The sequence below is a fragment of the Delphinus delphis genome, chromosome 3 (assembly GCF_949987515.2).
Source record: "Delphinus delphis chromosome 3, mDelDel1.2, whole genome shotgun sequence".
In the NCBI taxonomy this organism is placed as follows: Eukaryota; Metazoa; Chordata; class Mammalia; order Artiodactyla; family Delphinidae; genus Delphinus; species Delphinus delphis.
Genome location: NC_082685.1, coordinates 103738990 through 103754221, shown reverse-complemented (window position 1 = coordinate 103754221; position 15232 = coordinate 103738990). Strand labels below are relative to the sequence as shown.

At 32.4% G+C, this 15232-nt stretch overlaps 1 protein-coding gene across 2 annotated transcripts in view; it reads left to right on the top strand.

The window, feature by feature from the left end:
- Positions 1-15232, top strand: part of RASA1 (RAS p21 protein activator 1) — a 108768-nt gene that overhangs the window by 44181 nt on the left and 49355 nt on the right. For both annotated transcript variants that reach the window (XM_060009187.2, XM_060009186.2), the window contains exons 2-6: positions 5475-5627; positions 6617-6752; positions 7366-7436; positions 11161-11278; positions 14402-14433. In XM_060009187.2, the coding sequence (XP_059865170.1) occupies positions 5475-5627; positions 6617-6752; positions 7366-7436; positions 11161-11278; positions 14402-14433 (510 nt within the window). The remainder of the gene's footprint in view (positions 1-5474; positions 5628-6616; positions 6753-7365; positions 7437-11160; positions 11279-14401; positions 14434-15232) is intronic.

Sequence of the window (15232 nt, the reverse complement as noted above, 5' to 3'; positions counted from 1 at the left end):
CAGTGTTTCTCTTTAAGTAGAAAAACTACCCTTCAAGATAGTTTACAACTATGTTGCAGTAATGCATTCATTGGACCAGATGGTCACAAGTCATTTCGTTGCCCTCTTTTCATGTACTTAGTTACTGATATGACCCTGTAATTGTTGAAGTTCTAAGAGAAGGTCAACTGTAAGAATTGGTAGCTTTTTTTGAGAAATGAAATTTCACTGATATAAGGGCTAGAGGCTGTGAGGTAGGAACTGATGTTAGCCTCGGGCTAGTAAGTATTGTGCTTTTCCTTTTTTTTTCCCTTTGTTTTTTTAAATAAATATGTTTGATTAGTGTATAACATTTTTTGGAGAGGGTGTGGCTCTTTCTACTCTTCATTATCTGTTTTCTAGGGTGATGGGAGTTAAGGTTAGTGAGAATGAGACTATCTTGGTCAAGTGTACTTCAATATAAACTTATTTTAAGTCTTTACTGAATTTGTTACAATATTGCTTTTGTTTTATGTTTTGGTTTTTCGCCTGTGAGGCATGTGGGATCTTAGCTCCCCTACCAAGGATTGAACCCGCACTCCTGCATTGGAAGGCAAAGTCTTAACCACTGGACCACCAGGGAAGTCCAATATAAACTTTTGATTGCATAAGCATTGTGTTGTTGGTCCCACCTTTAGTATATTAGTCTTTCAGTAAACTGAATTTTTGCGTGGATGGACATGTAACAGTGTTGTTTCTTTAAAAAATACTCCCACAGAACTTAAACCTTCTTTGGACCCTGTAAATATGTTACCTGTGGCAAAAGGAAAAACAGTTTCTTTTCTTGAGCTAATTTGATCTGAGATATGTAACTAAATGCATAGACAAACACACAGACATACACACATACTTCTTATTTGCCTGAACACACAAATATACTCAAGATGTCAAACATACACATGAATATTTCTTAAGTAATGCAGTTGGTCTAAGGGGCACTACACCTCTTATGCTTAGTCCAGTGGTTGTTCATGTGAATTTACTAGTGACCAAATTTTAGCCTGTCTGCATAACAACGTGGGGGGGAAAAAGACAATAAAATCATTTACTATAAGGTATCTTTACTTTACCTTCACTTTAAAAAGTCAGTTTATTTTTCTTGACCACCAGCTCAGACTGTATGACTGTGGGGACTATATTAGTTAAAAAGAAATATGGAGGGCTTCCCTGGTGGCGCAGTGGTTGAGAGTCTGCCTGCCGATGCAGGGGACACGGGTTCGTGCCCTGGTCCGGGAAGATCCCACATGCCGCGGAGAGGCTGGGCCTGTGAGCCATGGCCGCTGAGCCTGCACCTCCGGAGGCTGTGCTCCGCAACGGGAGAGGCCGCAGCAGTGAGAGGCCCACGTACTGCAAAAAAAAAAAAAAAAAGAAAAAAAGAAATATGGAGGTTTCAGGAGATTTATAGTAGTTTTAGCAAATGTTTTTAGTATATGTCTTAACCAGACTGAAATAACCAATTTAATTTCAGAAAGGACAGCATGTGTGAGAAAATATGATTAACATCTTTGAGAGTTACAGAAAAACTTTAAAAGTTCATGGTATGATCAGGCACACAGAGTTCCAGGTAATTCAGGTGACAGGAGATTGTTTGGCAATTAGATTTCTGCACTTAACGTTTCTCTCTGAGAACTACTGTGCCTGTCGGTGACATAACTAGGAAGAAGAGCATAGTGGAAAGTAAAAGTGATCTGCTGGGAACTTCAATTTAGTTTCCTTTTTAGACAAAGGAAGCTTGTTGATGGTAGTGCTATTTTAATTGTTTTCTACTGTAGTAGACAGTTTCCATTTAGTATTGTCACGTTAGTTTTAAATAATTGTGTAGTTTGAGTTGTATCTGTCTATATTCACACCAGGTTGTTTTCTCATTTTATAGATTTCTATATTATTCTACCTGATTAGGAGAGACTAAAAAACACAAAGGTCCTCCCAAGGCCCCTTAAATATACTGCACCAATGTACAACATGTTTATAAAAACATTCATGTGATTCCAAATTTAAAAGTAAAATGATTCCTGCAGCTTGTCCAACTTGTCTCTTTTCTTGTTGACTTACTTAATACGTAGTTTCATCTTGGATGTTTTATTTTAGATAAACTGATTGTGTAGTGTCTAGGAAAATGAAATCAAGAGACTCCATATCTGTCTGTAAGATTTCGCAACCAAAAATTGCAAAACTAGCTGAGAAAAATGTATTTACTTCTTAAATTTCCTGCTGTTTCTTTTCCCAATCTTCCTTGAAAGACAGAGAGAACAAGAGAGAGGGATAGTTTACTTTTAAATAGAACATTAGATATTTTATTATTAATTTAGGCAAATTTAAGTCACAGTATCTCAAATGCATATTGTCTTTGCCATTCCTCCAAAGAATATATCCACATTGGGGAAAGAGTGGGGCTATTTGAGGGTTTCCTTTTAGAATTGCCAGAAGTGGAAGAATTTCTAGTTTATGAATACTTTGGAGCTTCCAATGTCAATTAATGTGTATGATCTGTTACTGTTCAAAAAAGGCGCTTTGGAAAAAGAAATTTCCTCTTAAAAATCAGTGTTTTAGCAGAAATGAAGATTGGTTTCTCCTGTTCTCTTCCCAAAATTAGATGCAGTGTAAACAGGACTGGAAGGTAGGAAGATAACAGAGGCTTAGGTGATCTAATCATCCATTATGCAACAGTATAAAATTTGATATTTTCATTGATGAAGCTGAATTAGCCCCATAGTCTGTGTATACTGTATATAATTTATATATATATAATTTTATATGTATTAGTTCATTTATAATAATATCACACAGCCTTCTATGAAGCAGGTACTGTTATTATGTGCCTTTTTTAGATGAGGAAACTCAGGCTAAGAAATTAAGAAATTTGCCCATATTTGTACAGCCAAGTGGCAGAGCTAGGATTCAAACACAAGCAGTGACTCTGGAGTCTTTACTCTTAACCATTATACTATACAGCCTATATAGTGCTTTTTCAGTTTTGTTTTTCTTTGAAGGAGTTTAGGACAAATATTTAATGTGTTCTAAGGTTGAGATGGAGATTATGTTCCCTTTTTTTACAAGTGATAGTAATGAGGTACAAAGTATAGAGACTTGACCATAATTATGGAGGTTTCTGATAAGTCCTAGTCTCACCAGTCAGCTTAATCTCTTCTGAAGACGTTTAGGAGGTATCAGTGCAGCCATCCTATCTGTGCAGATATTTAAAATATTCTTGTTAGTATGATTCACCTTGATAATTTGAAGTGAACAATAAAGATAATTCAAGAAATTCTAAGTTTTGATTAACACCATTCAGTTTTTTCCTAGAACAGCTGGAGACTTGTAACAATGGAATGTTTTGAGGATCACGCTCAACTACATATGTGCTCATAAGCCTATTATTGGATAATTTAATTTCAGTTTATAGTCATAATCAAGAATTGACATGTTTTTCCTAATGTGTTCAAAACTTAAGAGTTTTTGGCATAAAAGGAATTACTAATAATCAGGAAACAAAGTTGTTTATTAAGATTTATGTCTCTGTCTTGAACTGAATACCTGTTTTAATGCCAGAATCTTATAGAAAGTACATAGATGTAAAAACTGAAAATCACAAATATATAAAAGTCTTTAGTCAGGTATTTATTATAAATTAGTTATTGTGTAATGCCTCATGCACCTTTGTGTATCGTCTTATGGTGAGTTCACAAGATGAATGAGATTAAAAAATCTTTTAATCTTGACATTTTGACACACCAGAAATTTAACAAGTATCAAGTATACAAAAATAGGTACTTTGTTTAAAATTGTCCTTAATTTTGTCTTTGTTCAATGTGTAAATCTGCTCTGTGGGTTAGCTCCACTACTTAAGGTAATAAGGAATGTACCAGGTTCACATTCCAAGGTTGTCCCATATATTTTCACAGTTAAATAAACTTCTAGCCTAGAATTTCAAAATATTGTCCTGATCATCTACCATTAAATTTTAGCTCTTCAAGGAACTTTTAATGATCATTGGTCCAAGCTTTTCCTATTAGAATTTAAAAAAAAAAAACTACAAACAGCTCTTAAAAGCTAAATTTGCTTGTCAGTAGCCTCAAAGACAGTGGTTGAACTAAGACTAGAATTCTAGAAGAATGCAATGTTTATTGTTCTTTCCTTTCTTCCTCTAATACTAATGGTTTACAATTATGTTTTTTTCTATTGAGTTATACTGAAGCTTCATGATTGTTTTTCATCATTTATTTTATTTCTGTCTTATACACAAACTGTCAAATAAATGGGTTGGGTTTTAGAAGAAAATTAACAATAATTCTTTGGGGAAGTTCTAAGTTTTTTTTTTTTTTAAATAAACTAAGGAGTCAATGTAAGCTTTCATTACAGCAATCTTACAAAAATAGTCATAGTTCTATTATAGTCTTGACTGTCAACTTATGGCTAGATATTTAAGTATATCAATGTAATATGAATGTTTATTGTTTTCCTCTGAATGTTTCAAGTTAGACAAGTACCAAAGGAAAGTGTAAAAATATTTCATAACAATTACTTTGTAGATTTGTTACCATGACCATATGAAAATTCCAGTCTGTTTCTAAGTGTGCTTCTGTTTATATCAATCCACGTGGCTTTTATAGGCATAGATTGGTAGTATGGATAGTGCTAGAGTTGTAGCCATGGTATAGCCAGTCATTTAAGCAAATCATCTAGTAGTATGGTAGGTAGAAGATAGTTAAATTGAGAGCAGGAAAGTTAAAGGGACAAAGGTATTATTTATTGGTTTGGCCAAAAAGTTCGTTTGGGTTTTTCTGTAAGATGTTATGGGGAAACCAAACGAACTTTTTGGCCAACCCAGTATTTCCCACATGTTTGTTAAATAAATGTGAAGAGTTCAAATGCGTGGTTATGGAATGGATCATCTTAAGACAAAAGAGAATAATCAGCTTCATATTGAAATAGGAAATTAGAATAGCAGCCTTTAGACAGTGTCATTCTGTTTTTCTATTTTAGGGCACAAACATTAAAATGGAATAAAGTTTTATTTTCTCCCAGGTACCATGTGCCTTGTTATATCAAGTCTTGGTTCCTTAGTATATAGAGAGGTAGTAAATGAACCATTTGTTTCCATTTGTCCATCTTACTCTTATTTTTCTAGGTAGGCATTAGATTGTAATAAATGTTTTTATCTTGAACAGGTAGACAGTCCTGGAGGTAGAGAGATGGGCAGAAATAGAAGAGGCGAATATGTGAGGTGATTAGACCTGAGCTTATCGAACAGATTAAAAACTGAGTAAATGAATTATTTTTGAGAGACTGAGAAATTAAAAACAATTGAGTTAAAATTGGAATGACTGGTTCAGAGTAAAATGTAAATGTCTAAGTTACATGTAGGTATGTAAAATCTGTAGTAGTATGTTTTTCAACTGCCAGTAGTAATTTTATGGTTGCTATTTTTATTCTAATCTCTTAACCTTTTTTCTTAGGTGGTATCATGGAAAACTTGATAGAACTATAGCAGAAGAACGCCTCAGGCAGGCAGGGAAGTCCGGCAGTTACCTTATAAGAGAGAGTGATCGGAGGCCAGGGTCCTTTGTACTTTCATTTCTTAGCCAGACAAATGTTGTCAACCATTTTAGGTAAGTCTTTATTCCTATTATGAGGCTACATAGTGTAGCTATTTTGCTGTAGTATTCATAAATATACCTGCTTTAGTGACATTTAAATAATGGAGAAAGAAATGTGTTTTCAATTAAATGATTTAATAAGTGATTTAGAGTAGATACTATTGAATGCTTACTTTTTTTAAAAAAAACAGTATTATTGGACTTTTTTGTGCTAATCATAAGTGTAGTTATCACTTTTAAAGTATAAAGAATTACAAAGAAACTTTGAGTGGTAAAGCAGAAAGAAAGGAAATGTATACTTTCAGACCACAGAGTAACAGAAAATATAGAAACAGTATTTTAAGAGTGCAGTTTAATTCATTTTAGCTTCACTGTTCTGAAACTCTGCATTCATTTCAATTAAACAGGCATCTAGATTTTCAAGTACAGATATCAAAGTTTGTATCAATATATTTACATATATTATTGTCTTTGATTTCATTTTTATGGGAGCCATTGAAAAAAATTATCTAGTGCCTGTAAAGTTAACTGATAAAATGTTTGTATATCCTTAATTTTCAGATTTTAAAATAGACTTTAAGAGTACTGTCATATCACGTGTAAAATGTGAAATTATTATTATACTCTGTAAATATTTCAAGAGATCTGTAAACTACTTTTAGCCAAAGGAAACTAATTAAAATTGCTATTTTGTCTTAAATATGGAAAGTAAGAAGAGTTATCTGAGGATAGATTTATAAATATTTTAATGAATTATGTAATTGAGGTTTATAAGTCAGAAATGTATTTCATATCAAATGCATACATATATCTTTTCAAAAGAAATAATAACCTCAAGTAATTTGCATATGGTGAAGGTATTAATAAGTGGTATTTTAATATAAGGATGCAGATAAAGGAAAAGTATGAAAATTATCGGTTTATAATTTACATGGAACTTGGTCTTAAAAATTGGTTATAAAGGTTTTTGTTTTACTGTATTTTTTTTCCTGTACAAATAGGATTATTGCTATGTGTGGGGATTACTACATTGGTGGAAGACGTTTTTCTTCTCTGTCAGACCTAATAGGTTATTACAGTCATGTTTCCTGTTTGCTTAAAGGAGAAAAATTGCTTTATCCAGTTGCACCTCCAGAGGCAAGTAAAATATCTTTCAAAACTTTATTATTTCATTTTACTAATGGGTTTAGCTCTTGTTCAGTTTCTCGTGACGTTTATTGTAATATAATTCAAGATTTAATTCTGGTTGTAGTGTCAGAGCATAACTGGCAACTTCTTTAAAAAAAGAAAGAGTAATTTTTCTGTTACTTTGTATTTAAGTTACTAGATTTTTTTTATCGTACTGTATGGTGATACCCTAACAAATATTTCTGAATGAATGAGGAGTAATTACTGATATCATAGTGCTAATGCTGAAGTTGCTGCAAGATTCTGAAATGTCTTCTGCATCATTGGAGAAAGGTTACTTTATATGTTGCGTAGTGTATTTAAGATTAAATGATAACTCATATTACCTGATTAAAAACATACTGGTTATACTGTTAAAAGAATTTCTGTACAAACAACAACAAAACAAGATGAGCATTTCCAGAGTTTGGGTATTCAGAGCTTCAGTAAAAAATAGTTTGAATGATCCTACAGAATTTATAATGTGGAGTTTTACTGGCTTTAACTTTGTGTGGACATACCCAATTTGACTTTGACATAGAAAGGTTATCTTTTGTAAATCAATTTTTTTTATGGTTTCTAGCCAGTAGAAGATAGAAGGCGTGTTCGAGCCATTCTCCCTTACACAAAAGTACCAGACACTGATGAAATAAGGTATTTTATGATATAATCTCGTTTATAGGCATTTGAAACAGGCATTTGAAAGACTGAAAATTTGTTGCTCTTGGACTAGGAAGGTTTTGGAAATTGAGGAAATAGCATCCAGCAAAGCATGCCCTTAATATTAAGTCCATTGTTCCTGTCCCCCTGTGTTGGCTTATCTGTTCAGACTGTGAATTTGGATCAGAGAGGCCACAGTGAAGATGACAGGAGAAATAACTTAGCTTTCATTAGACTATCTGTGACAAAGTAAGGAGAGTTCTTATATATAATTTGTTTTTATTATTTCTATAGAATTTGATTTATTATATAATTGGATAATTATTATCAAATTATCTGTATCTTTCTATAAGTTTAGCTTTCTGATAGAAAATTTGTTTATTATTGGTAAAATGTTAAGGCTACTTTGAATAATTACTGATTCTGAGTTTACAGCTTCTCATTGAAATCAACAGCAGTATTTAAAATGTAGTGATAACTTTTGGGAGGTACTAAAAATTTCTGGAAATATGGTATTTTAAAAAACAAAGATTCAACTACCTGAAATCTCCAAGTAGGCATTCCATTTTTATATGATTGTCCTCAAAATAACTTCTCATTTAGTTCTTATTGGCACACCTTTTTTTGTGATCTAAACTGGAAAAGCCAGTGAAAGAAAGAGAAGGGAAAGAAAAACAGCACTGAACTGCAAATTCGGGAATTTTGGGTAATTTGTAAATTCCCAGTGGGATCATCTAGGACAGCAGCTCTCAAAGTGTGATACATGTAACCCTGGGGATCCTTGAGATCCATTCAGATGATTCATAATATCAAAACTATTTTTATAATAATACTAAGACATAATTTGCCTTTTTCACTGTGACATTTACATGATGGTTCAGAAGCCATGGATAGTAAAACTGCTGGTGTCTTAGCACAAATCAAGGCAGTGGTAACAAACGTATATCGTTTTTCACTGCCCCATGCTTGCAGTTAAACAAAAAAAGCCAGTTTCGCTTACGAATGTTCCTGGTGAGACAAGAAAAAATATTTGTTTTATAAATCTCAACCTATGGCTACACATCTTTTTAATATCTTTGTGATGAAATGGGACATACTCATAAAGCACCTCTACCGTGTACCACAGTTCAAATGTCTTGAGGAAAAGAGGTGCTTTGAGAGCCGAACTAGCTGCTTTTTTTTTTTTGTGCACATCATTTTCACTAAGGAGAATGACTGACAGGCAAATTATGGTTATTCAGACTTGAATATCTGACTTTTTAATTTTTTTAAAGAACAAAGTGAATCTGTTACTTCAAGGGAAATAACTGGCAGTATTTGTTGCCAATGACAATTTGAGCTTTCAAGGAAAAATTAGTATTTTGGAGACCCTATATTTGCCATCAGGAGTTTGACAGCTTCCTAGATACTTAATGACTTTTCTGATGAAATGGTGCTGATATTGAAGAATGTGATGTTTTGATACTGTATAATGTGTTTATATCTGGATGATCTGCATAGCTCAGTGAACCAGTATTTTCTAAATGATCAATGCATGATGTTACAAAATTATGGCTGGGTAAAAGATCCATTCACAGTGCAAAATAGACCAATAGAGGTTATTAGAATGGTACAGAAAGTTCATTGATACATAGTTTTAGATTCCACATTACAACCAACCTCCAAGAAAGTACCACTAGTCAAGTTTTGGGGTTAATGTAATAGAATATCTATAATTATCTGAGAGGCTATTAAAATACTCATCCCTTTCACAACTACATATTTGTATAAAGCCAGATTTTCCTCGTATACTTTAAGCAAAAAAACCATATAGCAACAGATTGAATAAAGAAATGGATATGAGAATCCAACAGTTTTCAGTTAAGCCAGACATGAGATTTGAAAAAATGCAAGGCAATAACATTCTTATTAAACTTGTAAAGATTATAATTATTTTTCATTTTTTATGTTACCATGTTAATAGGGTATATTATTATTTTAAAAGGAATTAATAAATATTTTTAAACATTTACATTTTAAATTCTAATATGGTAATTATCAATAGATATAATCCAAGTGAATAAATGAAAGCCTGTTAGGGTATCACTTTTTAAAACTGTGAAGGGGTCCTGAGAGACCTTCCAAAAACTGAGTACTTCTGATCTAGGAAGATGAAAATTTAAACAAGAATTAGAATGACAGAAATATGTATGAAGTTATGAGTCTTTTTAAATTTATATATACCTGAGAAGTGTTTTGTTTTTTTTAAAAGTAAAAACATCTGAAGATTAATGAGATTTAATAAAGCACTTTAACCTGTTTTGAGGAAAAATGCAAAATAATGCATAATTAATCTTAGGATTATGATGTTTCTACCAGTAAGCTTTTTATTTTTCATGTTTTTGTTTTTTGCATCATAAAAAGTTTGTAGTATAGAAACAAGTCAAAGTTCAAAAAAAAAAATCTTAAGACTGCTTTTGACCAAAAATGAAACTTGTCATTTCTCATTTCTCTGACTTCTATTTTAATGTATTTATTTAGGTGGTTGGTTCCGGAAAGGAACAATTTATACTTGGCTAAGTGGTAATGTCTGCCCCCTTTCAGCTAGTGAAATACTGGTCATTGTTAAGAGTTGTAGAATCAAGGTAGAGTGCAGTATTCTGTGCTTATTCAAAAAGAGTGCATCTGAAGCATCGTGTACAAGTTTTTATCCTTGAACTAGTCCAAGTAACAGTGAAACTTCAGATATTTTAGAGAAAAACAAAGTTTTCAAAGGTATGAGAAGAGATTTACTTACTATAACTTTGGTTTGTGAATATTAAGACTTAAAGGAAAATTTATTTTAAAAATACATATATATTACAGATAGGGATATAGATACAGGGTCAATGGTAGCATCCAGTCAATCTTAAAACCTTAAGCACTCAAAGGCATTTGTTCAAGCCTAAAAGGAAAAGTTCAAGGAATTACTGATGGTTTTATATTGATGACATACATCAACAACTTTTTAATCCTGTGATTGTGTGGATGTTGAAAACATCTAGATTCCAATGAAAAGAAACTAGATTGTGTATACATCCCTCCACTCAGGTATTGGTAACAGCAAAAACATGCATGCATTCTCATTACGTATACCCCTTGGTACCACTTTCGGAGAAAGAATGCTATACTTGTTGGACCATGGATAGCTGAGTGAAGTAAATAAACCCTAACGTTTTTTATGAGAAAAATGTTACTCTCATAAGCATCTGTGTGATAAGGCTAATTATGCTTATTTAAAATAAACTTCTTCTAAAGTAACCTTATCTTGTATATGTGGAATGAGTTAATATTTAGTTTATGTTTATAATTTTATGTCTAACCTATATCTGAAAGAGTAATAACATTGAAACTTAAATTTTAAAGTTCAGTTTTCTTGTAGTTACACCCCAAAGCCTGTAATATACGTATAATTACTGTTTACATAAATTCCAGTTTGAATCTCTAACAATAATCCAGTGATACAGATAGTATAGGTACCGTTATTAAACCCATTTTATGCATGTCGAAATTAAGATTCAGATAAGTGTCTTTTACATGTAGATGATGACAGAAACAGGACAAAAATCTAGAGTATTTGACTTTAACCCCTTGCATTTTCCAGTATCATATTATCTCTGTGAGGTGGTACATAATCAATTAAATTTCCATGTTTAAAAATTTTATTTAATTTTAATAACTTCATAATTGCTATTTTCAGTTTCTTAAAAGGAGATATGTTCATTGTTCATAACGAGTTAGAAGATGGATGGATGTGGGTTACAAATCTAAGAACAGATGAACAAGGTCTTATTGTTGAAGACCTAGTAGAAGAGGTGGTAAGTTTTGTTCTTTTCTTCTCCTTCTCAGAATTCTAAATACTTTTTAAATTTTGGAACTTGTCCATAATCAGGGAAATTAGCTATGGATATATTTCTTTTATGAAAAACCTCAATTCATAAGTACAAGTAATTTTTCATTAAAACGTATTTACTGTTGGTAATGCTATTTATTTGTAAATAGCGCAACCAAGCTAGCATGTTTTAATCTGTGGTTGCCAATTTTCAGGATGTTTTCATGAGTTTCTAAGAATTAAAAATGTATTAACAGGTGTGCTTATTTGTATCCCTTTTTGTCTTCTTGGTCTTCCTTATAAATGATGTTATGTCCAACTGATCATGGAATCTCAAATGGTTGCACGTTTGCTTTCAAACTCTTTATCTCCCAAATATATGTATAATTTTCTAGTAACCTTGGAAAAATGGAGTTATATTACACATATATTATCACATGGTTCTATATTTTGAATATTTCCCTTGTTTTCAATGTCATCACAAAATACATTATCAGTAGTCTTAGACACTATATATAATCGTGTTTGTGCATTTTTAGATACAGATCAGCGTTCAAGCGGCATATGCATTTCAGATACAGTATTGAGTATCACTGAAACATATTAAACATTGTATTATAGTTTTGGAATTCACTCTTCTCTTTTGGATTTGTCCAGCAGGATGGAATGGTTGTCTGTTATTTTTTACAACCCTCAGAGTGACTGTTTTTAAATTATGCCTTGAACCTGGTAATATGCTGAAACATGTGCTCTGATTATTGTTCCAGGAGGACGGCAGTGGAGAATATTTTTCTTTGCTATTAATTCTCTTGTCTGCCTATTCTGGCAGCCAGATCTTGATATGTAGCAGTAAAACATACTGAGGAAAAGTGGGAGGAGTTGAGGAAATGGTATGATACGTTCCATACTCATAGTCACATAGTTACTTAGTGGAAGAGCTGGGATTAGAACTAATTCCTAGATTAGAATTCTGTACTCTACAGCAAGAGTGATATTTATTCTGTATGGACAGGAAGTGTTCAAACTGAAGAATCTTAACATCTACATTAGTTTTACTACAAAGTTTCTTAGTAGTATGTTGGATTTTCTTTCTGCTGTAACCCCCCTACTCCCATTATTCTGATTATTTAAAGGAATTGAGGTGTAGTTGAGCTTTTCTCTCAAGCTCTTGGAACTCTGGGTCAAATTTAACAAGATAAATTTTAATAAGGATAAGTGAAAGTTATCCATTGAATATAGTGGAAAAAAGAAAACAAAAGCCCAGTTTAAGATAAGGAGACATGACCTAACATACAAGGAAAGAAAAAAAAAGGAGAACAAGTTAACAACTCAGTGTGAGTGAACAATGTGATGTGGCTGTTAAAAATGAATATGGTCATACTTTGAATTAGTAGTGGAATGGTTCCAGGTTAGAATTATAAACAGTTTTTACTTCAGTATTTAGAATAATTTTTCATAATGGTCTTCACTGAAACATAGTGAATCCTTGTAGATTGGAGAGCCATTTGGAGATTGTCTAGATTTCAGACATTTGGTTGCTGGATGGATTTAAGGAAGTTCCCACCCTGAAATTCTAATTTTCATTACTGTTCTCCAAGCATATTTGTGTACTATATTATGTCTTAATTCCAGAATGTAGGCTCTGTGAGGATTTTTGTCTCTGATTCAGTGTGTCCCTGTTGCCTAGAATAATGTCTGGCATTAGCAGGCATTCAGTAAATGTTTGTTGAATGAATGGATGTCTCTATGCCTATTCTTTTCCCTCTTCCTTGACACTCCTGCCCTGCTAAACTGCTTTGTAAAATTTGATTCATCTATCAATTCGGCTCAGATGTTGCCCCTTTTTTTACACCCTTTCTTAGGCTAAGTTGTTTCCTCGTGTGTTTCCATAGCACCTTGTTAACTTTATAACCCATTACATTTAAAATTAATTTATTCTGTAAACCTCTTATATAGAGATTAACGCCTTTTGGGCAGGGATAATGCATTTTGTTTTTATGTAATTTGCTTTTAGCATTTTGTAATATAGAAGGCATTTAGCAAGTGTTTGATTTTAATTTGGTTAGATATTTGATATTTGATTGAGGACCAAATTTAGAGAAGTAAATCCATGTGTACTTAGTTCATTTTTCTACCCTTTCCTTCGTTATTCAGTGGAAACTTGATGCCAGGTACTGTGCTGGGTACTAGGACTACAATTCAACAGATATTCAGTGAAAATTATGTGCCAAGCGTTGTGCTAGTGGTTGTGGTAGTCAGTGTTAACAAAAAATGGCTCAGGTCTTAAGATGCTTATAGCCATGATAATGGAATGAATATCACCTAGTATATCTTAAATAATGGAAATATTAAATAGAGTAGGGTAAAGTTCAAAAGATGAAAAAAGAAGGATGTCTTTTCTATTCAGAGTAAAACTTCATGTTTATGTTTTAGGGACTCAGTGTCTTACTGAGGAGGTAGTGTTTGAGATAGATCCTGCCTAGATGGTTTAGATTTTAACTAACAGGTAGGAAGTAGTGAGTGGAAAGAACATTCTAAGTAAAAAAGAGCAAGCTACAGTGGTGGGAAAATGTAGATTAGCAAAGAAGTAGTTTATGAGTGACCGTGGTATAGATACCTAAAGAGAAATGGTAGTATGAGACAGGAAACGTAGACTTGAGTCATTTGGTAAAGAATTCTGGTTGTAAACTGAGGAGTTTGTGGGCAGTAGAGAGGTACTAAAGGTCTGGTTTTTAAAATTTGTTTATTTTTGTTTGGTTTGGTTTGGTGTTTCTTAATGCAGGGCAAAGTTGCAGTTGAAACTGATGAATCCAGATTGGAGTGGTGGGGTGGGATGGGGCACAGAGATAATTATACTAGTTGGCTGTTGTTAATAGTTTAAGAAAAGAGAGGAGAAGGGCCTGGATTAGCGTAATCACAACAAAGAGAGAAGAGGACTAAGGGGGAGAGTTTTGGAAAGACCTTTCATGAATAGAAACACCTTTTCTTGTATATACATAAATAAATATGAAGGTCAGGGTGTAGATATGTTTTAAGATAAGATTTTATTAATTTTAATTAAAATATATTAATAATTACATAAAAACTGTCTTAATGTCTTTCCCTTTAGGGCCGGGAAGAAGATCCACATGAAGGCAAAATGTAAGTCTGTGTTAACTATTAAAGGGGAAAAAAATATATTGTAAACTTACTAATTGGAAAACTTTGATCTAAAAATACTTTAAAAGAAAATTGATACTTCTTGAGCTGACTTAAACATTTTTTTTTATTTGGCTTGAGTTGATTTCTAACTATTTTCTTAAGGACCTAGTGATAATGAAGGTGGCTTATACCTACATATAACTCTTATATCACCAAACTAAAGACTTTTTGATAAACAGTACATTAATAACATTATGAATGTCATAATTCCTCACATTTTTTTTGGTTTTCTTATTGATTTATTCATAGTGTTTCTTGTTTTTATTGCCATTATCTTTTATGTACTTTATGGTTCAGTTTTTGTTTTGTTTTTTTAAAGTCAGAGAGCTTTTCCCCCAAATTATGGTTCTTTACCATATTAATAAGATTCTGCAAGGACTTTATTTTCATAATTTTTTCAGGCTGATTTTAAGTATAAGGGCTAATTCAAAGACCAGGTATTACTACACCTACTACTTGCCACATTCTTATTTTATATTCCTACTGTTTGCTACATTTTTCTCTTATATTCCAGAAGTTATTAGTTGCTTTTATGGGAGATCACTCCACATGGTGTTTCAGCTTTGCTCTAATTTTATTAATGTCCTTGAAGATATTTTTTAGTGTCCTTCTCATCCCTCTTGATATTTATTTGTATATGTTTTCTTTTAAAGGGCTTAACTTCAAAAAAATTTTTTTTTCTTTTTCTTTTCTTTTTTAACATCTTTATTGGAGTATAATTGCTTTACAATGGTGTGTT